Source organism: Polistes dominula, unplaced genomic scaffold (genome assembly GCF_049000335.1).
Source record: "Polistes dominula isolate Pdom_NZ unplaced genomic scaffold, Pdom_raw_medaka contig_24, whole genome shotgun sequence".
NCBI lineage: Eukaryota > Metazoa > Arthropoda > Insecta > Hymenoptera > Vespidae > Polistes > Polistes dominula.
In genome coordinates, this window is record NW_028301150.1 from 1,347,970 (window position 1) to 1,374,775 (window position 26,806).

General features: G+C 30.0%; 7 protein-coding genes across 11 annotated transcripts in view; 3 read left to right on the forward strand and 4 right to left on the reverse strand.

Annotated features, from left to right (window-relative positions):
- LOC107064771 (protein Skeletor knk) lies at nucleotides 1–4,807 on the reverse strand. The gene is made up of 13 exons (XM_015317798.2): nucleotides 4,016–4,807; nucleotides 3,771–3,854; nucleotides 3,095–3,314; nucleotides 2,920–3,028; nucleotides 2,601–2,839; nucleotides 2,353–2,521; nucleotides 2,160–2,271; nucleotides 1,937–2,073; nucleotides 1,712–1,847; nucleotides 1,458–1,647; nucleotides 887–1,242; nucleotides 679–786; nucleotides 1–578 (listed from the first exon to the last, which is right to left on the reverse strand). Exons 2-13 carry the CDS (start codon nucleotides 3,835–3,837, stop codon nucleotides 391–393), a joined length of 2,031 nt encoding a protein of 676 aa, XP_015173284.2. The 5' UTR covers nucleotides 3,838–3,854; nucleotides 4,016–4,807; the 3' UTR covers nucleotides 1–390.
- Ir93a (Ionotropic receptor 93a) overlaps nucleotides 944–26,806 on the forward strand; it is a 27,646-nt gene continuing 1,783 nt past the window's right edge. For 2 of the 3 annotated variants that reach the window (XM_015317857.2, XM_089177562.1), the window contains exons 1-12: nucleotides 21,226–22,875; nucleotides 23,360–23,521; nucleotides 23,592–23,687; nucleotides 23,821–23,970; nucleotides 24,108–24,331; nucleotides 24,497–24,661; nucleotides 24,739–24,906; nucleotides 24,997–25,230; nucleotides 25,323–25,502; nucleotides 25,753–25,983; nucleotides 26,218–26,365; nucleotides 26,446–26,797. In XM_015317857.2, coding sequence (XP_015173343.2) covers nucleotides 22,767–22,875; nucleotides 23,360–23,521; nucleotides 23,592–23,687; nucleotides 23,821–23,970; nucleotides 24,108–24,331; nucleotides 24,497–24,661; nucleotides 24,739–24,906; nucleotides 24,997–25,230; nucleotides 25,323–25,502; nucleotides 25,753–25,983; nucleotides 26,218–26,365; nucleotides 26,446–26,797 — 2,219 coding nt within the window. In that variant the 5' untranslated portion in view covers nucleotides 21,226–22,766. Of the gene's footprint in view, nucleotides 1,079–21,225; nucleotides 22,876–23,359; nucleotides 23,522–23,591; nucleotides 23,688–23,820; nucleotides 23,971–24,107; nucleotides 24,332–24,496; nucleotides 24,662–24,738; nucleotides 24,907–24,996; nucleotides 25,231–25,322; nucleotides 25,503–25,752; nucleotides 25,984–26,217; nucleotides 26,366–26,445; nucleotides 26,798–26,806 lie in introns of those variants that run through there. The other variant, XM_089177563.1, reaches the window with a different exon arrangement.
- Nucleotides 5,096–16,127, forward strand: LOC107064775 (uncharacterized). Its single transcript, XM_015317801.2, has 4 exons — nucleotides 5,096–5,230; nucleotides 5,971–6,098; nucleotides 6,216–6,507; nucleotides 15,885–16,127. Exons 1-4 carry the CDS (start codon nucleotides 5,148–5,150, stop codon nucleotides 15,985–15,987), a joined length of 606 nt encoding a protein of 201 aa, XP_015173287.2. The 5' UTR covers nucleotides 5,096–5,147; the 3' UTR covers nucleotides 15,988–16,127.
- LOC107064774 (luciferin sulfotransferase) lies at nucleotides 6,501–8,863 on the reverse strand. Its single transcript, XM_015317800.2, has 5 exons — nucleotides 8,040–8,863; nucleotides 7,823–7,922; nucleotides 7,450–7,754; nucleotides 7,159–7,253; nucleotides 6,501–6,969 (listed from the first exon to the last, which is right to left on the reverse strand). The coding sequence occupies exons 1-5, from the start codon at nucleotides 8,233–8,235 to the stop codon at nucleotides 6,673–6,675; spliced, it is 993 nt and encodes a 330-aa protein (XP_015173286.2). The 5' UTR covers nucleotides 8,236–8,863; the 3' UTR covers nucleotides 6,501–6,672.
- On the reverse strand, nucleotides 9,006–15,877 carry LOC107064770 (uncharacterized). Its single transcript, XM_089177559.1, has 5 exons — nucleotides 12,776–15,877; nucleotides 12,555–12,686; nucleotides 10,823–12,476; nucleotides 10,466–10,637; nucleotides 9,006–10,386 (listed from the first exon to the last, which is right to left on the reverse strand). Exons 1-5 carry the CDS (start codon nucleotides 15,430–15,432, stop codon nucleotides 10,163–10,165), a joined length of 4,839 nt encoding a protein of 1,612 aa, XP_089033685.1. The 5' UTR covers nucleotides 15,433–15,877; the 3' UTR covers nucleotides 9,006–10,162.
- Nucleotides 16,331–18,193, forward strand: LOC107064776 (uncharacterized). 2 transcript variants are annotated; one of them, XM_015317805.2, is made up of 2 exons: nucleotides 16,331–17,194; nucleotides 17,753–18,193. In XM_015317805.2, exon 1 carries the CDS (start codon nucleotides 16,482–16,484, stop codon nucleotides 17,079–17,081), a length of 600 nt encoding a protein of 199 aa, XP_015173291.2. In that variant the 5' UTR covers nucleotides 16,331–16,481; the 3' UTR covers nucleotides 17,082–17,194; nucleotides 17,753–18,193. The 2 variants fall into 2 exon arrangements, with proteins under 2 accessions (XP_015173291.2, XP_089033692.1); XM_089177566.1 differs by lacking the exon at nucleotides 17,753–18,193 and adding an exon at nucleotides 17,286–17,417.
- On the reverse strand, nucleotides 18,455–21,021 carry Dok (docking protein homolog). Of its 2 annotated transcripts, none has more exons than XM_015317799.2 (3): nucleotides 20,509–21,021; nucleotides 20,080–20,253; nucleotides 18,455–19,991 (listed from the first exon to the last, which is right to left on the reverse strand). In XM_015317799.2, exons 1-3 carry the CDS (start codon nucleotides 20,578–20,580, stop codon nucleotides 18,540–18,542), a joined length of 1,698 nt encoding a protein of 565 aa, XP_015173285.2. In that variant the 5' UTR covers nucleotides 20,581–21,021; the 3' UTR covers nucleotides 18,455–18,539. The 2 variants fall into 2 exon arrangements, with proteins under 2 accessions (XP_015173285.2, XP_089033690.1); XM_089177564.1 differs by having other exon boundaries at nucleotides 20,080–20,445.

Sequence of the window (26,806 nt, forward strand, 5' to 3'; positions counted from 1 at the left end):
TTATTTTTTAATAAATATATCAAATCAATCGTCTTATCAATTATTATTTTCGATCACAATTTCATGAAAATAATTAACAATGTACGAAGAATATATAAAATGGATTACTTTTGGCAGTTATAAAATGGTTTCCTTTGGCACTATAATAATAAGCAAGGAATACAATACATAGATGAAATATAAAAAAAAAAAAAGAAAGATGATGTGATTCTCATATGATAAACCTGAGTCATTCGATCATAAATAAAAAATAAAAAATAAAATAAAAAAAAAACATTATAATGTTAAAAGATTACTGTTTGCCAAGTTTTCACGATAATATGTGAAAATTATTTCATTCTCGCATAATAATAAAAAGGGACGATTAATTTTTTGAATTGGTATCGACATTTATAAGAGACGAGAAAACACAGCCAATATTCCAATAGTCAGCGATAAATTATGTAAAATTGCTTCACTTCGAGAATAAGCATCAACGACGTATATTTTCCATCCCATATTTGCATGTGTAAAAGAATTATAATAAACAATATCCGGCCACGTTGTATTAGGTGTAACTTCTAGAATACCTCCTTCGCCTATAAAAAAAAAAAAAAAAAAAATACGATTATACAATAAAATGATTAATGAAATCATATAATTATTTTTACAGAAGATACACATCAATCCAACATTTACCAGGTTCGCAAACATATATAAGACTCCTGTTAAACTTTTTGAATGATGGAAAGTCATCGTCCAATCTTCTGTCTCTACCGTCATGTTTGCTCAAACAAAGTGGACCCACTGTAAGTGAAATATACTTTGTTCAATTTATCGATTAATACAAAGTGAATGATTTTGTTTTTTTTTTGAAATAATAATTATTTTATTATTCAAGGTATACCTGCCGTTGGCCTTGGTCGGCCTCTTCTCGTAAATTCAACACCTGCCAATACTCTTACTTTGCTTTGTGCAATGTCGCTGAGCCTGTCGTAACCCCCGTGAGGTTCATCCGTGATGATTAAAGGATGATACAAATTAGGACTGTGAGGATTATTACCACCGTGGATAACGAAGTTGTAAGTTAATCCTCTACGTAAGTACAATTCTGGTATTAATTGTCCTTCAATGTACCACGCGTATCCCATCGATGTTTGTCCTGTTATTCCTCGGTAACCCTTCTTTCCTCCAGACGGTCCAATAGTAGCTTTAAAAGTTCGGATACTTCTATCAAATATTTCTGCTTTGTCCCAAGGTATACTAAAAAAAGAAAGTTTCATACAAATAAAATAAATTGTAGTATATTATTATTAATAAAGAAATAGGATACGAAGACCACGAATGGAAGGATCGCGCTCAGGGACGAGAACAATGGCGGGATTTGGTATTTGCGGCAATGAACTTTCGAGTTTCTAATACCAGTTAATTATAATAATAATATTATTATTATTAATAGCAGTAAGTCTAATCCTTACATGAGCTTTTCATTATTTTCCGTAAAATCCATACAGGTATTCTCCGGTTCCTGACGATTCAATTCCAATTTCAAATCACCTTTAGGATAGAAATCATGAAAATTAGGTTCTTTATTTTCATCTAATTTTCCCAATGCCCAAATTACATAAACCGGTCTATCTGTAGGATATTCTTTGTCTCCTGGATCAGCTGAAAAATAACAAATTGTTTTGTAATTACAGTTTATCGGAACTATTATTGCATTTGTACTTACATGAATTAAGCGTTCGCCTATATGTAATAATATTGATGCCATTTTCTCTTATAGCGGTATACATTTGATTGCTGTCTTGTCCACCTAAGAGTTCATCCTTACAAACACCCTTATATTGTCCAAGAACTTTTCCACACTGTTTTACAAATTGTCAATCATTGTAAGTAATTTTTATATATTTTTTTTTTTTCAGTAGAAATTATAAATGTAAGTAGACACACGTACCGGTGCTTTTGCTGTAATATTATAATCAGTGGCATAACCACGAGTACCATCCATATAAGCAACGGTAACATCTGCACCTTCCATTTGACTGGAACTTTCAGAACCGGATAAACCAAAAGCCATGTACTCGTCTTCCTCTATTTATTTGTTAAAGTTAAAGTCTTTTATAAAAATCCGATTAATAATAATTCAATTGATTTTATTAGATAATAAAATTACTCACCAACTTGACCAGCTAATTGAATTGTAATCTGGGGACCAAAGATTTCCCAGCTAATTTGATACCGTTTATGAAGTTGAACACAATTCGGTAAAGATTGAGTATGTTTGACGACCTATCGTTAAATAATATGTTAAATAAATTTACTTGAAATAATATGAGTACATTTTAATATTGTAAAAAATAATGATGTTACTTTAACTAAAGATGGTGGTACGTTAAGACCATCTGGTATAATAATCGAACCATAATTCGATTTAGTTTTCAAGTCAAATACGCTCAACCAATCTACGTTGAAGACAGTCATCTCTCCTGGCAATTGAATTATTATATCTTCTTTTTTATAGGCACGCAGTGGATCCAAACTAATGACAAATAAATGAATATTGATGATTAAAATATTCCTCAAACAAAGTTTATTATAAACATGTATTCTATACTTACTATCCATACTCATCGGGAACTTTGGTTCCTTTACTGGAAGGTTGAGGGCCTAAACCAACCCAGAAAAACGTATCATTCCCATTCCCATCATACGTGAATTGCGGTATACTAATAGTTTTCGAATCCAAGATCACTATCGATTGGGATGATACATCGTGAGATCTTTTAGATAATTGAGAGATCTTTTGTGGTGCTGGTGGATCAAATTCTTCAGGAATATAAACATCACCGAACGTGTTCTACAATATTGTGAAAATAATTCGTTAAAAATGATAAAAGTATAAATAATTATAAATCAATTATTGTAAAAAACAACAACCTGACTAGCCAAATCGTATACGGCGAACCATTTAATATCTGTTATCTTTTTATTGTCCGGTAAAGATAATGTAAAATCCTTGTTAAGATAACGACCGAGTACATTTGTCCTAAAAATGATTGTAAAACAGTTAAAAAGATCATGAAAATGGATAGAATTATTCAAGGTTGCTTACTTGCCCCACTCGTCAGGTACGATGAAACCTTGAGGACCTGGTCTATTTGATGCACCAGCCCAGAAAAATGTATCTGCTCCGTTACCATCGTAACTGAAGGAAGTTAGAAGCAACGTGTATTCATCTACAGCGTATATCTCACCAGATACCTGATGGTGATACGCGTTCAACCTTCCAAGATACTTTCCCTTATACTCTTCGTCATTTTCCTGTGCTAAACCTGCCGATCGGAAATTACATATACTTGGGTTTCTTTATTCATTCACTCGGATCTATTTCTTTTTGTTAAGCTTTCAAAATAATACCAAGTTTTTTGTAATTTTGTAAAGGAATATTTTTTGCATGAAAAAAAAAGAACAAGGAAAAACATAAAATTATTTTTCTAAAGACAATGATGATCGATATATCATTTTATTTGATTACATTAAAATGACTCATAACGGAATTCGAATGACAGTGAAATCGATCGATATTCGATCAGATGGAATCGAATCGATCAACTTTTGTTATCCCTTTGTTTCGAATAATCAAACAATGATCTAAATAAGGTAGAGTTAATAAAAAGAAAAATAATTTTTTTAATGATAGTTTCTTGATAGAATAAAATTCATCAGATTCGAAGAATGAACGTGCCTGCTGTTCAATAAAAAAAGAGACATCAATGACCACCACGTACCGTTATAAGAGAGAAACAGACACGCCATAAGTGCGCTCGCTCTCCACGTTCTTATGGTATTTGCCATAGCTTCATTTTATCGAGCTTTCCCACGAAGTTTAGGAAAATGTGAGTTGTTGTCAGATCAGATTGATCGTGAAAAACGAACAAGATGGATAATGTATATAAAATTATATACATAAAAATAAAAGATAAATGTGTTCGTTTTCTCGATAATAATAAAAGAATCACACACACCAACTCACGTTTTAGATATACTAAACCATACGAAATGAAATGAACTACGCGATGGGGAAGACCAAGTTAGTTTGTTCGAACGTTGCTTGATGATTCGTTACTTGAAACCAAGTATCTCGGTAGAAAGTTGACTTTAGTTCTCCGAATGGTTAGTAGTGCGAGCCAACGCACCTTCAACTGGCTTTGCCTAAGTGGTTTCAGCCTTCTTTTCAGAAGAGAAAGTATATGCACTGTGTTAAGATTGCTTGCACGTCTACCTCTCAACACTGTTTCCAGTTGAATCCCCCGTTGAGTTTAATGTCTTGTTTCAATTTTCATCGAATCAACCAACGGTTCTTCTTTTGATACTAACAGTCATTGACTTATAATAAGTTACAATGATCCTTGATAAACATTCATTAATATTCAATGACATTTTCGCATCGAGAGATTTAATTCTTATAATTTATTCCAAATCGGATATCCGATTGGATTTTTACGCGTATCGTTAACATCTTATTTTATTTTAATCAACGAGATGTTAGTTGCAAGTTTGTTGTAAGATTAAAATGTTTATTACGGAATTATGTTATTTATTGTCTTTTTTTTTTTTTTTTTTTTTTAATGCATTATAATAGTAATTGTGTTAAACTGTTCAAGGTAGAAACGTTTGATCGATTTAAATTGTCACGCGCAGAACGGTACTTGTTACAATATTAAATTTACTTAATGTTATTTCGTTAGTTGTTCAAAATCAAGTATGTCAATCATTTCAAATAATTCGATATTGTCCTTTTACGATGGTCAATCTTATTGTTTCGTTAAAGATATTTTAGTGCCCGGTTATACAATCGAAGAGGAACTCATCAGAATCATTGGATTTGCTAGTTTTAAGGAGATTAATGATTTCATTTCAAAGATGTAAGAAAAAAAGTAGATACGTTAATTGAATTTCATAATCTCGTGTAAATAATTAAATCGTGTATATTTTTCCATAGTTCCAGTCATTCAATAAATTTGCATTATCCCACGTTCGATTTAAAAACACCCCTTCTAGAAGTTGTTCGTCGTGAGGATGTTCAAATCTTGGCATTGCTTCTTGATAAGATTCCGGTCTCTTTGGATGATACTACTACGCAACCCTGTGGAAAAACAGTTCTTATGAGTGCTGCATATACAAGTAGAAATACAGAAATATTACAATTGTTATTAAAAAAAGGCGCCAATCCTAACAAACTCGACGTGTGAGCAAACTAAAGAAAATTGATATCAAATTTTGTAATTATCTGATTAAAATCGTACAACACCGTTAGATTAGATTTTTTTTTTTTTTTTTTTTTTTTTACTTAAAAATTGTTGATATATAATGTGTTTTATATGTATAACGAAAAACGAGAAAAAAAAATTACATTAGAATGCAAAAAATATTCAAATTACAATGTTATAATGTTAAATTCCTTTTATTAGGAACGTTATTATCGTTACACGCATGCGCAACATTCGGAATGTCATATAAACATCATTGAATAAAAGAACTTTTACAGAGGACAACGTGCCAGTCTCAAGGTGGATTCCGAAGAGGACGGTACTCTTATCATATACTAGGTGTTTTTAAATAACAATTTACATTTTTCTTCGATTAATTAACAATCGTTTTTATTTATATCGATATATCGAACACTTTAATGTATTCTATTAATATTTGAAATTGTTTTATCGTTCCTGATCAGTGTTGACTTTAAATTAAATATATTTTTTTTTTTTAATAATTTATATCAGATCGAAATTTTTTAATATTAGAAATATATTAATAGATATTACAGCTTTCAAATGAAATTAATTAAATATTTAATTAAGATTTTATTTCTTATTCTAAACATATTATATTAATAATTTTTAAGTAAAAATCTAATACAGGTAACGGTGTACGATTTTAACAGAAAATCATTATTATATATATATATATATATGTATATATTTACAGTCGTAATTGGTCTTGTCTTCAATACGCCATAGTTGGAGAACGTATAAAAAATGTAGAAATTCTTTTAGACATTGGTTTAGACATCAATGCTCGAGATTGCGATGATCGAACACCATTAATGATAGCCGGTGGGTATAGGCAAATATAACGAATACAAAAAAAGTATTTATTATTAAAAAAAAAAAAAAACGAAATATTATTTAACCATGTAATTTAATTCAATTAATATATGTATTAATTATTAGTTATTTTATCTAACTTGGAGATCATTTCGCTGCTATTGAATCGTGGCGCCGATTTTACTGTTCAAGATCGAACAGGATTCACTGCTTTACAACTTGCAATTTTACGAAAAAAAAGAGACGCAGCTATTATTTTAATCGAAAAAGGAAGCAACGTTTATCTACCAACACCATTGACCAAGATTTCACTTAAACAATTGTCCGAAATTACATTGACAAAGTTATTACCTTCTATTCAATATGACGACGACGACGACGACGATGACGTTTTTCATTATGACGATCAAGATTCAATGTAAGATAAAGATGATGATAAAACGATTAGTATTTTCATTTTGTATACATTTTTTTTTCTAGTATGAATAATATTGTAGATAATTATTGTTTATATTTCATATTTTTATGATCAATGTTAATGGAGTATTTAAATGAGTAAATTTTTCAAAATGAATTCATTCAATTAAACGAAATGAAGACCAACAGGATCGAACATTTTTCTGGTCATTTCGTCAAATTTTGCAATCACGTCAATTGACAATTTTCCCTTCCATTGATTAACTTCTCCACTACGGATAAATGTACCATCCGTGACGGTTAATTTAAATTTCTTGTGACTTTCAATTATCTCTTCATAATTTACCGCAGGATTATTCTTCATATTATTGAAACTTAAATGTTTGGCTAAAGTTTGCACCTCATTGTTCGTAATTTGTTTATTTAAAAATGTTGCCGCTTTCTTGATTATTGATGGAAGATCCTGCAAATATTATCTTTCTTTAAAACAAAAATCATTGAATATGAAAATGTATTTAAAAAAAGCTCTCGTGTTAAAGTGCCTTTTCTTCTTTAACATTTAACGCAATATTTTAATAGTCAAGAGAACAAATTGCACATTCTTTAGAAAAATGATAACTCATTTGTAAAATATTACATTTGATTTACTTACAGACTTCATGTCTTCGTATTTCAAGAACAAAATGTTCATATCGTTTCTCTTGTTCCAATAACCAAGGACGTGTTTCCAATAGGGTGCATAAGAAACTGTAAAAGAACATAAGATTAATAATACGATGCATGTTTGGTGTTAAAGTATATTATGTATTAGGTCGAGTCAGATAGTCAGTGATAATCAAAAATTCGTTTGTTTCGGTGACTTATAATAAGTAAATACGAACAATAGATTAAGAAGTTACTTATGACTCGACTTAATATTTCAAATTGTTAAAAAGTAACTCACGTTTTCCACCTAAGAATAATTGACAGAATTCATTGAAATCACCGCGATAGCCTTCGATCAATTTGCTATGATGAAAATAAGAGATGCACGTATCCTTTGGATTTCTGATAACATTGATAATACGTGCTTTCTTCTCGCCAGATCTTAATTGTCGTGGAAGTAGATGAAACGGTAAATGAGTTTTGATATATCTCGGACTTGTTTGATTTTTTGTAAAATTCACGCTATTTTTCATTGTCTCGCAATCCGCTAAATTTGAAATATGGGACGATTTACATCTTTCAAAATCGAATATAATTGAGACCCTAATAATATGACAAACCTTTCATTAAACAATTGTCAAATGATTTGTAATTAAATCTTAATAACTTACTCGAAAAATGGAAATCTTTCAGACAATAGTTGTTGTTTCGCATTTTCAAAATTCAAATCATTACCGATACACCAAATCATTTCTTGTGTCCATGTGGTACCTGATGAATTTAATCAAATAACAAATTAAACATTTCAATAATGTTCAATTTAATGTAATCGAGTGTTCTAAATGTTGATTTTAGTTTAGTACTTTTATTCATTTAACAAATTCTCACCAGTTTTTGGAAAGGTACAGACCCAAACATCGTCATCTCTAATCTCAAAATTTTCTATTTCTTCTGCAAAATGTTTATAACGTTCTGGTAAACAAACATCTTTAACAGTAACGTAACCACTACGAAATTCAGATGTAAATTTTTCCTTTAGTATTCGATCTAATGTAACATTAGTGTTATCTATTTGTGGAGCCATTTTTCTTTTTTTTTGTCGTTTTTAGTTCAATAATGTTTTATTCGAATAGTTGATTTTACTTGGATGTGAAAAGTGTAATGTAAAAGATGTAATATGTAATACTGTGTTTTCACTGAAATATTATGAAATAATTCTTATGTTTTATTTTATCTATAATGATCGTTGATAAGGGATGATAATACGGATGATTTCTTCAGAGTTAAAGAATCAAATTTGTACATTAGAATCAAATATTTGATTGCATAAGGATAATCAAAGGATAAAAAAAAACAAAAAAATAGAATTAATTATTAAACATTAAGAACAATCTTAGAAGTGTTGAAAACTGAAACTTTTCTAACTGATTTGAAAGTTCTGTTCACTCGTTTATATATGGTACTGAAAGAGATAATTTAAGTGAAATCGCAGTATGATTACTAAGTAAGTATCGGTTTTTTTTGTTTTTTTTTTTATAGTTTAACGCTTGTACAAGATTTTTATGTGTTATTTAAAACAGGTCATGGAAACAAATTGGTATTTTCTTTTTTTTTTTTTTTGTTTGAAACGGAAAAAATGTAAAATAAACTGAATTAATTTTATTATGAAAAAAGAAAATCTTTAATTGAAATGAAAATAATTTGAGTAAAGAGTAATATGTTTTCTTTTTCTTATTTTTTTTAGAGACATAGGTACATTAAAAATCGTACAAAAAAAAAAAAGAAGAAGGACAAGAATACATTAAAATACAGTTTACAACTGTTAATAATAATAATATTAATAATAATAATAATTTGTTCTTAAAACTTACATCTAATAAATTTATTCTGTACTTCATTTCAGGTACTAACTACTTCTAGTTTCATAAGCGTTTCAAATTTCACGTCATGGGTCAATGATTTGCTCTGACCAGTAATAATTTTTTGTTGTTCTCTTATTGTTTTCTTGCAACGCGATCAACTAATTTGATTATTGATGACTAAATTAAACAGGTTCATCTATTTAATGAAATATTATATTAACTATGCTTGGTGTGTATATAAGAAAATATCTTAGCAACGACAAGAGCAAATTAATCTCATATAAATACTTAAATTTAATCCTTAAAGTGCACACTTGGTAAAAGTTAGTTAAAGTGCACCACTGTGGGTGTTTGACACCCCAACGTGTTTGAACGCGTCTCCTGAAGTCGCCGCTATTTAATATTTACACCTCGTAATTTTTGTTAAAAGTACTTTGATATATCTTTTTTAAAATAAAATAGGTTTAATACCCATCTGAATTAATACTAGATGGCACTAGACAAATAACCCATTTTTTCGAATTCAGTATCGTTTTCGAGAGATCAAAGATTTGTTGGGGTGTCAAACGCCCCATGTGCACTTTAAGGGTTAATACTTCGGTTATGCAAAACGTTTTAATATTTATGTTTTATCCATGCAATGATAATATCTTCAATTTGTTCATTTTTTTCATAAAATTTTCGTCATTCACGCGAATAACTTTAAAATACATATATATATATAAATTACTAGTACACTCTGTTATAATAAATGAATTCGTAAAACGTTCAATTGGATAAATAAATTATAAAGTAATATTAACGAAAAATTACAAAATAACACTGGATATAATTATATCGAATCAACTGTATAAAAATATTGATGATTATTCTAAGATAACAAAAAAAATATATAATATATATATATATATATATAATGCTTATATTATATTATATATATTATATATTATATATAATATATATAATATAATATAAGCAATATCATTAAATATAAATTTCGAAAAGAAACAAAGAAGAAAAAAAACCAATTGAAATATTCACGCGATATTTTTTCATTTCAATGTAAAATTATAAATATATATATATATATATTATACGTTTAAGAATGAATTTCAATGAAAAGAATGATCATCAGTGAGATTCTAACAATTACATGTTAGATATTACACTGACACTTTGAGATAGATCCACTTGGCCCCTTAAAACTTTTTGCTGTAACTTTTTACAAAAAATTTTGGCCATGAGCTTATTGCGACGTGTTTCCTCTTGCCTTTCTTGTTCTCGTCGCTTAACCCGTACCTCGTTTAATCTGTGGTAACGTTTACGCAATCGTTCTTTTATTTCTTCGTTAGAAATCCTTTTTTGTACATTAACTAGATATTAAATAATAATCATTTATTAATGAATCATAAAAAACATTGTAATTAAAAATGATGATATTTTAAAAATTACCTGTTGGTTTGTATGATTTGGGAAATTTAATTGAATTCGATGTACTGGCCATTGCGAGTAATTGAATACGTTTTTCTTTTCTTAATTGTCGAAGGTGCGCTATCTCGGACACGTACTGTCTACGCGTTTCAGCATTATTTACAAACTCTGGCTTGTTTTTTGATAAATAATCCTAAAATAATATAATATCATTTAAACATCATATACGTGGTGACTACTTTAAAGGACAGTAACAGGTGCAAACATTTAACTCTTTTGTATGTTAGTTGTGAATAAATAGTTGTCACTATTTAAGTTACAACCTACGTTATATACATCATTAAATATAGATAATAACTGACAGATTGAAAACTTTACCTGAAGAGTTGTTTTATCATTTTTATTAGTTTCTTTTTGCTTTTTACTGGTACAGGTACACTTGTCCGATTTAATCGCATCATTGTTCGTATTAGATAATGGCATCTTTTTTATTGTGCTAATATTTTTTTGACTATTCTCCTTGGCAAATGATATTTCATATGCCACTGACTTTGGATATGTTTGACGGCAATTACATTTTCTGGTGTTTTGATACACCTTACCGCATGTACGGCAATATTTATAATTTTTATTAGTATCATTGGAATTAGAATAATTAATAATATCGTTTGATTTCGTATTATGCTTCGTTCTATAACCGTTACTGTTATCTTCTTTTATTTTATTAGGGCAAGAACAATCCTTACTGCAGTTGCATTTTACTCTAGTTTGTACTTTTGGTTGCAGAGAAGTTTCATTATCTTCTGTGTTAACTAGATAATAAGATCGAGTATGTATTTGATATCGTTCTGCTTTCGAACAATTTTCAGAATGATATCTTTTGTTATATTCAGTCTTTTTTAAATTTGAGCAAGTTTCGTGCGACACATTTGGCATACAACTCTCACTTTCGAGCTTATTCTCGTAAGAATAATTATTTGAGCATTCACATAAATTAACAACTTTCTGTTGGTTATTACAATCAGTTGTCACAGGTCTACTATCTTGAAGACAACTTCGATCAGATCTCATAGTAAACATATTAGTTTGTGTTTTATCAATTATTTCATTTGTACATTTACATCCATTCATTGGCATGGAAGTACTTTCAGTAGGTTTGTCTTGTTTTTTACAAGTACAAGAATTTCTATATGCACTATAAGTCCTTGCATGACATAGTTCACAAAAAGGTACAGTACCAATGATCTCCATTGTAGGTTTTACGTGTATTGGACACGTTTCAGGTTGGGTATTTTGATATGTTGTCTTCTTATTCATTTTATTTATGCCACATTTACATTTATTATGATAAGTCTTTAATGTAGACTGATAATTACACATGTACTTTGATTTAGATGCATTTATTTGATTTTTAGTTTCTTTTTGTTTTAATTGATTTTTACTCTTATCCATAAACCGGTGGTTTTCTTGGGAAGAACTTACACTATTGCTATTTGTACAAGATAATCTTGTTGTGTCTGTAGCTGTCTCGCTATCTTCTTTTGCACAATCATATTGTATAGGATTATGACATCTATTTTTTATCGATGGATTTTCAGACTGCCCTTGTGGACAATATAAACACGCATTTGGTATAGCTTTCTGTAAAGTATCTTTCTCATCTTGTTCTTCTTGTTTAACGTATTTGCATTTATTTGGTGAATGTGTCAAACTTTTATGAATCGAACATTTTGAGGGATGCGTGCTTCCGTTTTGCATACACGAAGTAATTGGAAATATTTCTTGATTGTATGTTTGTATACCCGTATTAACTAATTTCATTGTATTTTGTCCTTTTGATGTTGTTATAATTTCCCCTCCTGTTCTTGAGTGTGCATCAACTATTTCAGTAGCTGTTTGCGACGAACTATTTCGTTTTTTTGTGTGTTGTATACTATTGGTATAATTGGTATCCGTAGAATGACAAGTTGCTAAATTGCAATGTGATGACCATTGCTCTCCAATGAAATTTCCTTTTGAATTTGATGGATTTCTTAAAATTTGTAAATTTATTTTAATATAATATTAATTATTTATGTGTGTTATTTTAATTTATAATTTCGTTACTTACTTATAAGCAAAATCAGTATCAACAGATTTTTCTTGCATCATTACATAAACTGGTTTTGTTTTAAACAATGCAGAATTTAATTTTCTTGGTGAACTTTTAGATCTTTCCAGTCTTCGTGGCTGTTCCAATAATCTAAAAAATAATAATATTTTTGTGAATATCTTATAATGTATAAAATATGTACATATAAAAAAAAAAGAAAAAAAAAGAAAAAACCATACTTTTTGAGATTACTAAGATGACTAATTTCATTTGTTATCCAGAGAAGTTGATTTCTTTTCTCCATTTCAGCATAATCGACTAATTTTAAATCTCCTGGATTTGAAATGTGACATCGTTTCAATTCAAATTGTCTTTCCGATAATGTAGTGGGAAATCTCCATTGAGAATTTGTATTATTTTCAATATTTTTACTAGACGAAGACGAATTTTGTCTGCTTACAACTGCATCTAATAACATTCTATTACGATCAGGTGGAGTACTATTCGTAGAAGTTGTATCGTTTCGTTGCAATACTTTACATTTCTCTTTCAAACAACATGTATTCTTCATCTTATTGCCTTTCTGATTTTGTTGTGGAACAAAACATTCCGAACTTTCACTCCTATCTTGTTCTGTTGGGGTATTACTACTTTGTGGACAGTTATCATTTCTTAAACTCATTCTTGCTTTTCTACCATCCATCTCGGTTCTGTCTGTATTTCCATCAAATTTATCACTATTACTACTTACTAAAGTTTCTTGTGTTAATATTTCATGATCATTTTTCATAGACTTTGGTATAGAACAACTTTTCGTATTGGTTTTCCAATTATCGGATGAAGTGGTAGTACTATGTTTCTTTTTTGAAGCATGTAAACTTTCAGTTTGACAAACTTTTTGTCTAGCATCCTCCGGATTCCATGGTATATTATCTTCCATATTATGATCAATTTTATCATCAGCATATCTGGCTGTAATTAATCTCTTAACGACATGATGTATCAATCGTTTTTTAATTCGTTTGTCGCATTTATTAGCATCAACTAATGATTTAAGTATATTAACGCCTCTTTCCAAATCTCTAACTAAACTGTTAGAATTGCCCCAGAATTTGTCGCTCAAACTAGAACTAGTGTTAGGAAAAGTTGAATTGGATTCTCCTGTATCAATGGAAGAAACATGACTACCACTTCTATTTGGAACATTTTCATATATATGACCAGGAAAATATTCGAAACTGTTAACTCTTCCACTGATATTTTCTGTCTCATCAAATTGAGGCGTTAAAGGAGTCGATTCACTTTGCGATATATCTGAACTACTGTGATACGTTTTGTTTCTTGTTTCTTTTCTGACAGAAGTAACGCCACTTTTATGATCGTTTCTATTTGTTTGAGAATTTTGAATTTTGTATGTACTCTTTGGATTCTTTAAAATAGATTGTAATGATCTTTGCAAACTAGTTCCTCTTTTAGGTAATGGTGGTTTTTCTTCTTCTTGAACGGATACTTGTATACCAACTGATTCTTGTGGAAATGTATTTAAACTTGTTTGTATGACTTTATCACAGGTAGCTGGTTTATTTACAACTGTAGATATGGAAGATGTTGAATTAAAAATTAACGGTAATGTTATCTTGTTTTTATCTTTTGCATATAAATTTAATTCACTTTGACTTCTCTTTAAGATATTTTTAAAAGTCGTTGCATTTATTGTGTTCATAGAGGTACTCTTTTTTAAAAGAGAATTTGGATTAAAATATTCATTATCTGTATTTTTATTATTTGTTGGTTGTTTTCTTTCCATGGAATATTTTACAGAAGGTACTTTTAAAATATATGAAGATTTGGGTGAACTCATACCTGAATCTTTCTCCTTTACATTTTGATTTGTAAGACTTAATTTAGAATGTTTGATAGAATGTTTCTCTTCCGATTTGATATCACTACCTGTGATTATACCTGGTAACATATTTTTCATAATAGGAGTTATTTCAATCTCACTTTCCGATTCAGAAATATTTTCCGTTATTAAAGTGGAACTTGCTTTAGGTGTTTGCAATGATTTTGAATTGTGTTGCATCGTTATGCTTCTACCAATGACACCAGATTCAGTAGTACCTTCTGGATCTAATCTCAGAGCTGCTGAACATCCTCTAGCCAATGCCATACGTTCTATGGTGCTTAATTTTTTATTGTTATGTTTATTATGAGGTAATGAATTGTAATATCCAACATCTGCACCACTATCCCATTCCAAAGGTTTATGAGAAGCGACACTGGAAGTAGGTGAAGTTATCTTTCTTTCGTTACCTTCTAAAAGTACTTCTTGACTTTCGTTTTTAATATCAGAACTTCTTTCAGAACTTGTGACGTGTTTTAAATCTGGTGATGGAGATTGTGGATTTGTCAACGGTTGAATATATAGAGTAGAACTTTCATTGCTGGAAGACTGACCAATTAATGGTGGTCTTACCCATCGACGTCGTTCTCTAGGAACATAAGCTGGTGAATGATATTCTTCTCCAATACAATCTTGCCTGTTATTACCTAATTTAGAATTGAATTCATAAACGTCGTAATAATACTTAACAGATTCCGTAGGTACATTAGATGCTGGTAATGAAAAATATTGATCCAAATTAGAACTATGGGAATATTTTTCATAATATTCCATTACTTGTGCGGAAAGACTTTTGTTGGCTGCATTTAGTGATAGGTTTGGTTGCTTTGGTACATCTTTCGAAGAATGGGAGGGTAAAGTTACAGAAAAATGTGACGCTTGACCACCCTTTTTTTCTTGCTGTTCTTCTTTTTCTTTTAATTCTGAAGGTTCCTTCGTTGCTTGTAAATCTTTCAGATGACCTTCACTACTAGATTCAGAATTATATTCCATATTCAAATGATATATATATATATATATATATGTATATGTATATAAACATTTACATTATTAATAACGTTCCTATGTAATGTCATACATAAATAATAAATGATTATATTTTTGTATTAAATTCATATACATTTGAACAATAGATTCTGAGTCATGTACGATTGCAATTTAAATAAGTTTTTATAAATAGTTTTTCTTTTTATTTTATCAACGAAAAACAAACTATTTTTATTTATTTTTTTTTTCGATATTCATTAAACATTAATCGCACATAGATCAAATTTGTAAAATTAGACAAAACTTACGAAAAAAAACTATTTATTCTATCTTGCGTATATCGTTCAATTAACAAACACTTTTGGCGCCACTTTAATAAATTATACCGTAGATGATTATTTTCGGTTACTTTAAAACTGAAATTGTTGTTTACATTTGCTTTAAATCTCTTTTTACAGCCACAAGATGGCGGTGAATGACACGAACGATTACTGCAATTATCGATATGGAACGACTATCGAAATCAAAGTCGATTCTGATGTATCGATCAGTGAAGCCTGATCGTAGAACATTTCTTCTCCTTCTCTCGAGCCCAGCACGCCTCGTACACAACGAAATGTTACGTGTCGGTGTGTCGGGAAACCGAAAGAAGCCGAGGGAAGCCGAGGTTAACTGCGGATATATCATCATGGATTATGTCTATGTATTTCTCTGCGGCGCGTGGTGGGGGTATTATTTCTCCGCTGTCGCGCAGTTAACCTCGGCTTCCCTCGGCTTCTTTCGGTTTCCCGACACACCGACACGTAACATTTTATTGTGTGCGAGGCGTGCTGGGCTCGAGAGAAGGGATAGAAATGTTCTACGATCTGGCTTCACTGGTATCGATTGTAATGTTTCGATTTTTGGCGGCCATTTCTTTTGAGAAGTCACGCATAAGAGAGCATAATATGAAACTTAAGTTCTATAGTAAATATTATAATCTGTTAATTTGTCCATAATATTAAGTTCAATCTGTATGTGAATATTTTTTTTAGTAGAATAAAATAAATAAAATAATGTTCGGATTACGCCAAGTGGTACGATTGGTAAGAAATATTAGTGCACAAGATGTCATCAAATTTCGTCATGCATCTGCATCATTAAAAACATATTCTACAAATAAGTTACAACAAAAAGATGATCATTTAGATGATGTTGATAAATCAAGTAACCAAACGAATGATCTTAATAAATCAATTAATTCAAATGACAAAGAGGAAAATCAAAAAGTATTAACTAAAATAGAACCAAAGCTTCATATAATTTTCACTTGTAAAAAATGTAATACACAAAATAGTAAAACAATGTCTAAATTAGCATATGAAAAAGGTGTTGTAATAATACGCTGCGATGGTTGTAAAAACAATCATCTTATAGCTGATAATTTAGGATGGTTTAATGAATTCAAAAAAGGTATAAATATTGAAAAAATCTTAGCAGAGAAAGGTGAAACTGTATGTAAGATAAAATACGTACCTGAAGGATTTTTGGTTGTTCCAAAAGAAGAAGGAAAAAACATTGATGAATCTAAAAATGAATGGAGTAATCAAAAAGAAAATGAGAATTTAGATGAATCCAAAAATGATATTAATTCAAAACAAATTAAAGATACGTAAAAATTGGTAACATTACAAAATTGTATGCGATGATTAAAATTTAATTGTAGTAAAACACGCGTTAAGGCTTTATTATAAATTTATTTTATAATATTTACATCTTCAGTTGTAAGGTAAATTTATAAATTTTTTGTAAATATATATATATATTTAAAATGTTTCAATTTTAATTTTAACATGTTTGTTATCGCATCATGGAAAAAGAGATTCCAACCACAGCCCGAAATTTATTTTTCATGTTGATTATCGTCACAAATGTGTGATGTTGGATTCTCAATGGAACTTGCTGTGACACAGACATGCAATACTTATAAAGAACGTATTAATATTACACAATATCATTGATTTTATATTTTTCTTAAAATATTTTCATTACAATGGTCCTATAAAGAATATCTTTTTTTTAATTCTTTAGCATCGTGTTTAATATAATTATATCAAGATCGTGTGTATATATTAGCAAATTATGTTTGCTATTATTTGTAATATTATTTGTTTAAAGTATTATAACTAAAAATTGATAAAATATATTTCAAAGCATGGCAGATCTTAACTTGGCACATGAGACATATATTCATGTAAATACACTTCGCAGACTTATTTCAATTAAAATCTATCGTTTATTATATTTGAAATTGTTCTATGTTAATGAATTTTTTTAATTATTATAGATACTACGATATATAAACTATAGATCTTTGAAGAGGATTATATCGGTTTGTCTATAACAACATCAGGGATATAAAAATAAGTTAATACATTTTGTTTGAAATATTAATAACATTTTTGAAAATGAATATGAAATTATCATTCGTAACAAATGTTATTATAAAGATGTTTTTTTTTAAATATCTAAGTACACTAAGGCACATGTTCAAGAAATTATTACATTTTGATTTATAAATTGATGATAAAAAAAATTTGAAAAAATGTGTACTATGATATATATATATATATATTTCAAATATAATTATTTCTTTTATACCATTATCAAAGGCACCATGTCTGAATTAATATAGTTATGCTTTATACAAATAGAAACAAAAAATCCATTATACTTCAATTCTTAAACAAATATTTAAAATAATCTATTCCTATTTTCAAAGTAATTTCTATATGTTGACAATGGTCAGAAAGACTAGCGTATAAATAATCATTATAGGAATTCTGTAATATCAACATTAATAGTTTGTCTAAACAAATGATTTTTTTAACTTGACATATTAATGATGAATTAATATTAAAAAAAAAAAAAAAACACAGAATTCATGTTCAATATCCATCTTAGTTTTCCTTCTAAAAAGAAAAGGAATGCTTTTGTAATGATTGTATAGACTAGCATATGTCTTATCTTATTTCACATATTTTAAAAATATATATATATATAAATTGTGACAACTTTACAATCATTCGCTTATTTCATGTTTTATATTAGGGAGAAGAAAATTTTTGGAGGTTTTACACCGTTTTTGGTTTCGATACCACTGCGTATTCACTATCATTGTAAACTATAGGCTTTGGCCCCATATTCGCATTAATGGAAGATGATTCAATTGGAATGTTTTTTCGAACAACAGCATATCCAAGATGACTGTCATCCGCTAATCTAACAGAAGAAATGTCTTCAACGATGTCATAATTGGGCCAGGCCGGATTAGAATCAGTTATAGGATTTGATACCGTAGATTGAGCAGTATTATGCATACTCTGAGTACTCGAAGATACGGTTGAAATTTTGTGCGTGGATATTGGAATAAGTTTAGACGCTGAGCCAAAATTTAATAATTCGTCATAGTCAGACGTATCAGGGGTTTTACAAGATTTATAAAACGTAGATGATGAAATACTAATTATTTCATTGGCATTGTTTTTATTTTTGGATAAACTTTGAGATGATGTGTTAACGGGCATCATCGTCTCATATTGACAATCCTCATTATTTTCTTTATCCGTATTATTTCTAATTAAAGAAGTATTATATTTTTCCGTATGATGTACATCATCTGTACCATGAGTCTTCCAAGCATCATTTCTAACTTCTACTAAGTCATAGGAATGTTTTTCCTCTTCTAATATAGAACTATTAACACTTATTTGTGACAATTCTGGGGAATTAGTATTACTGAATGTTTTCTGTTCACTAGAAGTAGGAGTATCAATGTTATCCGAGTCAATATTTTTTTTATCTAATAAACCAGTAAATATATTTTTGCGTGGTGGTTTAGAGGGCTTTGGTCTGACGATTGGTGGAGAAGGTTTTGAAGCGGTGGTTGAATCTGAGCCAGAAGATGAATTTAATTGTTTCTGCGAATTAGGAGTTATTGCGGAAAAATCTATATCTATTATATTTGTAGAGCTATTAGGAGAAGGTGGCAGTGGGGATCTGGAGCCAGCTTCCATAGACAAGGCAGCATGATATTGAGTGTCATTGCACTCAATGCTTGGACTATTATCACCGTTTAATAATTTTTTCATAGATTTCATTTTTAAATACATGCAACGAAATATTTCCTGCTGGCTACCGTGTTCCAAACAAAAGGAACCTTCTCCCGATTTACATTTTCTCCCAGCTTCAAAGGTAAACTTTCCATCTTTATATCCGTATCTTCTAATATATCTGTAAGGCCATGTAAATAAAACTATATCCCCGTCCATCAATTTAATATCAACAGCAGCAACTACCAAGGTATAAGTTCTTGTTTCTAGACCGCAACGTTTAGACGCATCTGTCTCTACTACCTTCACAGAAAATACTCCTTCACCACTGGTGCAATATAAGTCTGAATTCTCTTCTATTGTTTGCTTAGACAACTTATCCTTAAATGCAACTAATTGGAATGCACTGATCCACCTATACATATCTGCTACCGAACAACATCCAAAGTAATGTACGCATGACTTTGTAACCACCTAAGAATAAAAACCAAAAATATTATTACTATCACTAGTATAAAGTTAAAACAATATCAAAGATATATACATAAGAATCGATACTTGCAGTAAATACATGGGAATGATTACTCGGTGCAATTTTAACGCAAGCTTCCAAAGTAACAATCCGAGGTGAGTGTAATTGCAATATCGCTTCTTCATGATTATCATAGATCTCCAACCGTTCAATTCCATAATTACTCGCCTTGAATAGCTGACAAAATCTTTTATGCCATGATTTCTACAAAGTAACAAAGTAACATTGGTTAACCAAGTATCATGGAGATAGCACGTAAGAAGAATGAAGAAAACTTCATTATAAAGTGAGAACAATAATAATAATAATAATAATAATAATATACAGTTTTGTTCCAAAGTAACATATCCAGATGCAAGGTTAATGTGTATCCCAACAAATTGGGAATGTTAAATCCTACAAAAATGAATTCAACTGGATATAGATTTGATCGTGTTGGTAATTAACCAAGTAACCAACCTTGAGTTGTCCTAGCATTCCTTGCGGCGGTAGAAGAAGAATTCCCTGTAGTAAAGGTATCTCGGGCTCCATTGCTTAGATCGATAGAAGAGCATCGATCGACGATAATTTTCGATTAACTTCTCGATCGATCAAAGAAATACTGTGTATCAAAATAACGAGACCGTTTTATCACGTGTCGATTTTCACCAAATAAAATCTTAATTTTGTTGTTACTTTCACTTTGTGCAGAACAGTACGACTTTTCTTGTCTTCCTCTCACCGCGAGGAGATCTCCCCTTATGCTGAAGCACGTATTCCTATCGTTTAATCTGACAGTCTGGTAAATGCTATCGCTACTTTGGATGACACTCAACCCATCATAACGACGCGTGGTGCTTGACATCTCACGAAAAAGAACGTTTCTACTATTTTATTTATTCGATATCGCACTACGACCTCACACACAATTATTTGCTATCCGAAAGCGCCTTTCCGCGTACCCGAGACTGTGTGCGCGCGCGCACGCATTTACTATTTCATCGTTCAACATGAAAAAGAAAAGGATAGAAAGACAGGGAGAGAGAGAGGGAGGGAGAGAGAAGGGGAGATAGAACGAGTAGGAAGGAGAGGGAAAGAGGATGGAAAAACTAGAAAGAGAGGGGGACGGAGAGAGAGAAGGAAAAAGATGAGTGAGTAAGTGAGAGGATAGAGGAGTGCTGAAGAACGAAAACTACCACACGTTTAACTAACGTGTTCATGAGAGATGTATGATGGTAACGTATGTGCATACAAACAACATAGGATCATGTATGATCTCTCCACATCGCATTCCGAATCAACGTCGTCCAAGCATCGAGCAGACGACTATCTCTCTTTCTCTCTCTCTCTCTCTTTTTCGTTCTTTTTTTGTCTTTTTCTCTCTTGTTTTTTTCCCTATCTCTCTTTTTCTCTTTCTAGTTCTTTACTTCGTGCACGTCTCGGTGCCTTAACGATGACGACCGAATTATCACGAATGCGAAACCGTTAAAGGAAGAACGAATATGTTAGTTTAAAAAAAAAAACAAAAAAAAAAAAAAAAACATTCTTATTTTTATTTGAAATATTTGACTTTATTCGTATGTATAATATTGTTTGAAATAATTATTATTTATTTTATTATTGTTTTATATCTCTGTTACTCTGTTGGTATCCTTAAAAAGCGTATGTTGGAAAGTAGTAAAGAATGTAGTCGACGGAAGCGGTCTTTCTTATCGTATTGCATGATCGTACGGAAGTGGTGCACCGTCGTGCCACATACTTTACACATCAAAATAACAAAAAAAAGAAAAAAGAAGAAAAAAAAGGATATTTTATCTTTTTAACCTTCTTTAATCAGAGATATATTTATTCATATCTTTTATATTTAACGTAATATTTGGATTTATTTGTATTTCATTTTTTAGGTAAATAAATGAGCCGTGTTTCAGTGCACACATCGTCGATTAACTCCATAAAACAATAAGTTTGATAAAAATGTGAAGCAAAATAATGTACTGAAATAAATGAACTTATTATTCAATGGCCAATACCAATTTTGTCGTTTAATGATATTGAATCTTTATTATTCAGGAAAGTTATTATAAATATACAAAATTATAACTATACCAAGTACTTTGACACTTAAATTGAAGATTTTTCCAAAAAATGTGTAATATAAAAGTGAATAATTTTGATAAAGATTTCTGTATAAATGAAAAATGTTTCTTTACGAAGTAGTACATCAAGTCTATATAAAATATTATCTATATGCAATTAACGATATCAAATCGATAATTTTTCAATTTCACCAGACAGAATCATAAGTTTATGGAATAAGTTAAAACTCAATGTGTATTACTTTCTCTCTCTCTCTCTCATTCTTTGTAGGGTGCAATCAAGTGATCGTAAGTGTATCAATGATGCATCTTATTTCAATTTCCACGAAAGATTCGATCGTTTTTTTTAAATAATTCATTAAAAGAAACGATCGATCATTAGAGTTTTCACGATTCGTTGTGTAGAAACAAACGCGTTGTTAGTGAACAAAAAGAAAAAAAAAGGTATTATATCACGCCCTATTACGTTTGGTTTTGATCAAACCACCATCTTTGATATGATAGCTTGAAAGAAAGTAATGAACATTTTTATTATTCATTAATGTCTCTTGAGTATATGTATATGTATATAAATATATATGTGTATACACTTGAAAAGCGGATATATATCGGTGAGATCGCATATCAAGTTCATCGATAGTAATGACTTCCTTCCTTTTCTTCCTTTTATGGAGCATCACTGGATTACTGCTATTCACTGATGCTTCTTCAGACATATTGCCTTTGTCTAGACTTAGGAATGCCACTATGGGTACGTCTATCTTCTTTCTTTCTTTTTTTTTTATCCTTTTATCATAGTTATTCATGTTTAATTGATTGTATCTCATTATTATTATTATTATTGAATGTAATTACTTTCTTTATATTTTTCGTCTTTTATTTATGTTTCTCGTATTATCGTAATCATTATTTCTTGTTTATCTGAAATGATTCATTTGTAATTAATTATATTTAATTATCTACTACGAATATATATTTTTTTTGTTTCTTCTTGTGCTTTATCATTGTAATTTCTCATATGTTTATCATAACTATTCGTGTATAATTGATTTTAAATGTGATTAGTTTAAAATCTAACTCATACCTTTTTTTTTTTTTTTTATTTTTATTTATCTTCTTTTTGCCTTTATCATAGTAAATTTTGTATGCATCATAGTTATTTATGAGTAGTAATTATTATTGATTGTATACAATTATTGAATACTATTTTTTTTTGTTTTGTTTATTATAAATAGCTGTCGTCATTGACAAAGGATTTTTCACGGGAAAAAACTTGGATTATTTAAAAGCACGTACGATTATCTTAGATTCGATTAACGAAATTGCAAATAAAGAAATGCACGTTGGTTATATAATTGTACAAGCATTACATGACACGAACGTTGATCTTCGAAAAGGTAAGAAAAGAGATGTTTCTTTAAATTAGATAAATTATTTCTATTTTCATTGATTATTACGATTTAACAGATTACACGGTATTATTGTCGATTGCAACATGCGATAAAACGTGGCATTTACATGAATCAGCACGACAATCTGGAGTTGTACATCTCGCGATAACAGGTAAATATAATGATCTTGAAAGATAATGATAATCTATATAGTCAAGATAATTAACGTTAGATCTAATAATTTGTCTGTGTGTGTGTGTTTTTGTTTTAAATAGATTAACAATTAATCTTAATTATTATTTTAGATCCTAATTGTCCACGTGTTCGAATAAACCATGGTATAAGTGTCCCATTGATTGTTCCTGGTGAAGAATTGGCACAAATTTTTTTAGATCTTCGTATTGCTCACGCATTGTCTTGGAAAAATGTTATCATTTTGCACGACGATTCTTTTGGTAATCACATCAACAATATACGTACAATTTTAATCTAATCTTATTTTTTTTTTTTTTTTTTTTTTTTTTTATTCCATTCGAGGATATGAAGGATATGTGACGACTACTTTGTTCCTTCTTTTTTTATGTTGTTTTAGAAAAGGAAAAAATAGACGCAGTAATTAGAGCCATAACGGGTGATCTACCGAATACGAAGTTGAACACTATTTCCAAGTCAATATTTTCCTTTAAACGTTTTACTTCTGAGTGGGTCAGGAGACAACATATAAGGGGTATACTTGGTAACTTTCACATACAACAACTGGGCAATTGTTTCCTTATTATCGTTAATGTCGATACGATCACAGATGTTATGAAAGTTGTAAGATCAACGTGTTAATTTTATTCTAATTAATTCATTCAATTTTGTATATATAATGCATACAATGAACATTTTTATGTTTTATATTTGTTAGTACTCCTAAACTTTTTAAACTGACATTGAGACAGTGCATACATATATGTTTATATATTTTTATTTATCAAGGCTAAATCATTAAAACTGGTTCATTCCGGTAATCAATGGTTATACGTACTCACAGACGCCGAAAAAAGAAATAAAACGAATATAACATATCTCGCAGATTTATTACCAGAGGGTGGAAACGTTGCTCTTATTTATAATATTACTAAATCTGATGATACCTGTAATGTAATCCTTTTGATTAATATAAATATTATATACAAGAAAAATATAATTTCGTCATCAATCAATTTTGTATATTTTAGGTCGATCTTCTCTGTCATGTCAATGACTTTGTACGATATTTTACGAATGCTTTGAAAAATTCATTTCAAATGAAAAATAATTTGTCCGAGAACATTACCGATGTGGAACATGAAACTTTCAGACCAACCAAGTTTCAAATATATCGACACATTCTCAAATACATTGATGTAAGACATTATTATTATTATTATTATTGAATTGTTGGTTAATGAGTTTGATAATTAACAGTATGTAATGTTTTCTTTTGTATGTTACAGGCACAATTTGTAGAAAAGTCACACGAATCTGATAGAAAATGTGGAAATTGTTTGGTTTGGAAAATTTCATCAGCTATTACTTGGGGAACTTATTTTGTTCATTATAGAAAGTCTGCTATTTTAATTGAATCAGGTACTTGGATGCCAAGACGTGGTGTTAATTTATCCGACGTAATATTCCCTCACATTGAACATGGATTCAGGGGTATAAGTTTACCTATTGTAACTTTTCACGTGAGTATACTTTAATATAATATAAAATATATTTAACTTCATTAATATCGTTGTTTTCTTTTTGTTTTGTTTTTTGTTTTGTTTTGTTTCAGAATCCACCGTGGCAAGTAGTAAACGCGGTGAAGACAGATGAGATGATTTACGGTGGATTAGTTTTTGACGTGCTCCAATATTTGAGTAAAAAATTAAATTTTACATACACTGTTACTGTTCCTAAAATGTCAAATAATACGAAAGCTCGTGGTTCTACTAAAACGTTAAAAGTTGGCGAGGTCAGTTCTTTCATGTTGATAAATTTTGAATTTTGAATTTTGAAAGTTCCTGATAATAGACAAAACAAATTTGTTTAATACATATGAACGGGTTGCCTATTCAAGGAGTTCGACACAAATTTCTTACCGATAATTGATATTTGCAACCATCATTACCGACCGTGTATGACGTGAAATCTATATTTAGGCGCAACATTTAAATTTATAATTAAATTAAAATCTATAATATATATTGTACAAATTTTTGTAGAGACCACATGGAACTTTGACATCAGCAACGAGAAAATTACCGGAAGAGGTGTTAGAAATGGTTAGAACAAGAAAAGTATTTCTTGCTGCATGTGCTTATACAGTCAATGATCTTGAGAAGAATGCCATTAATTTCACAACACCTATCTTCGTTCAAACTTATAGCTTCTTAACGTCAAGACCGACACAATTGTCGAGAGCTTTGCTATTTACTTCACCATTCACCAAAGAGGTATATACAATTTTAAGATAATGTTCATCATTCATATCAAAGTTCAATTAAGTAACCTTTACTTGTCTTATATTTAACTACAGTGAAACTTAATGTTGAAGTAGACATTTATGTTAAAACCGAATCGAATTTCTGACAAGTCCAATTTCAAAGTTAAACTAATAAAGTTTTGACGTTGTATCTTTTGAATTAACGTATGTTATACCATTCACAGTTGTTCATCTTCTCTTTCAGACTTGGGCATGTCTGGCCGCAGCTATTATTATAATGGGTCCAATTTTATACCTGGTTCACAAGTACAGTCCAACTAGTACGAAAACATCCGGCTTGAATTCATCCTGGCAATGTGTTTGGTATGTCTATGGTGCTCTTCTTCAGCAAGGTAATTCATCTTCCTCTTATTATTTTGAATATAATATAAAAAAGAAAAAGAAATAAAAAATTATGTAATTTGGATTTTAGGTGGAATGTATTTGCCTAAATCCGATAGTGCTCGCATATTGGTTGGTGTTTGGTGGTTGATTGTAACAGTTCTTGTGGCAACTTACTCAGGAAGCTTAATTGCATTTCTGACCTTCCCGAAAATGGACGACCCAATTTTAACGGTAGACGATCTTCTCGCACACAAGGACAGATTAACATGGGGTTTCCCTAATGGTAGCTTTCTTGAGGAATATTTACAAAATTCGGAAAACGAACAATATCGTTTGCTTCTTTCTCGTTCAGAAAGGCATAACGATTCGGAGGAAGCAAATATTATTAGACGAGTTAAAGATGGCAAACACGTATTCATCGATTGGAGAAGTTCCTTGCGGTATATATG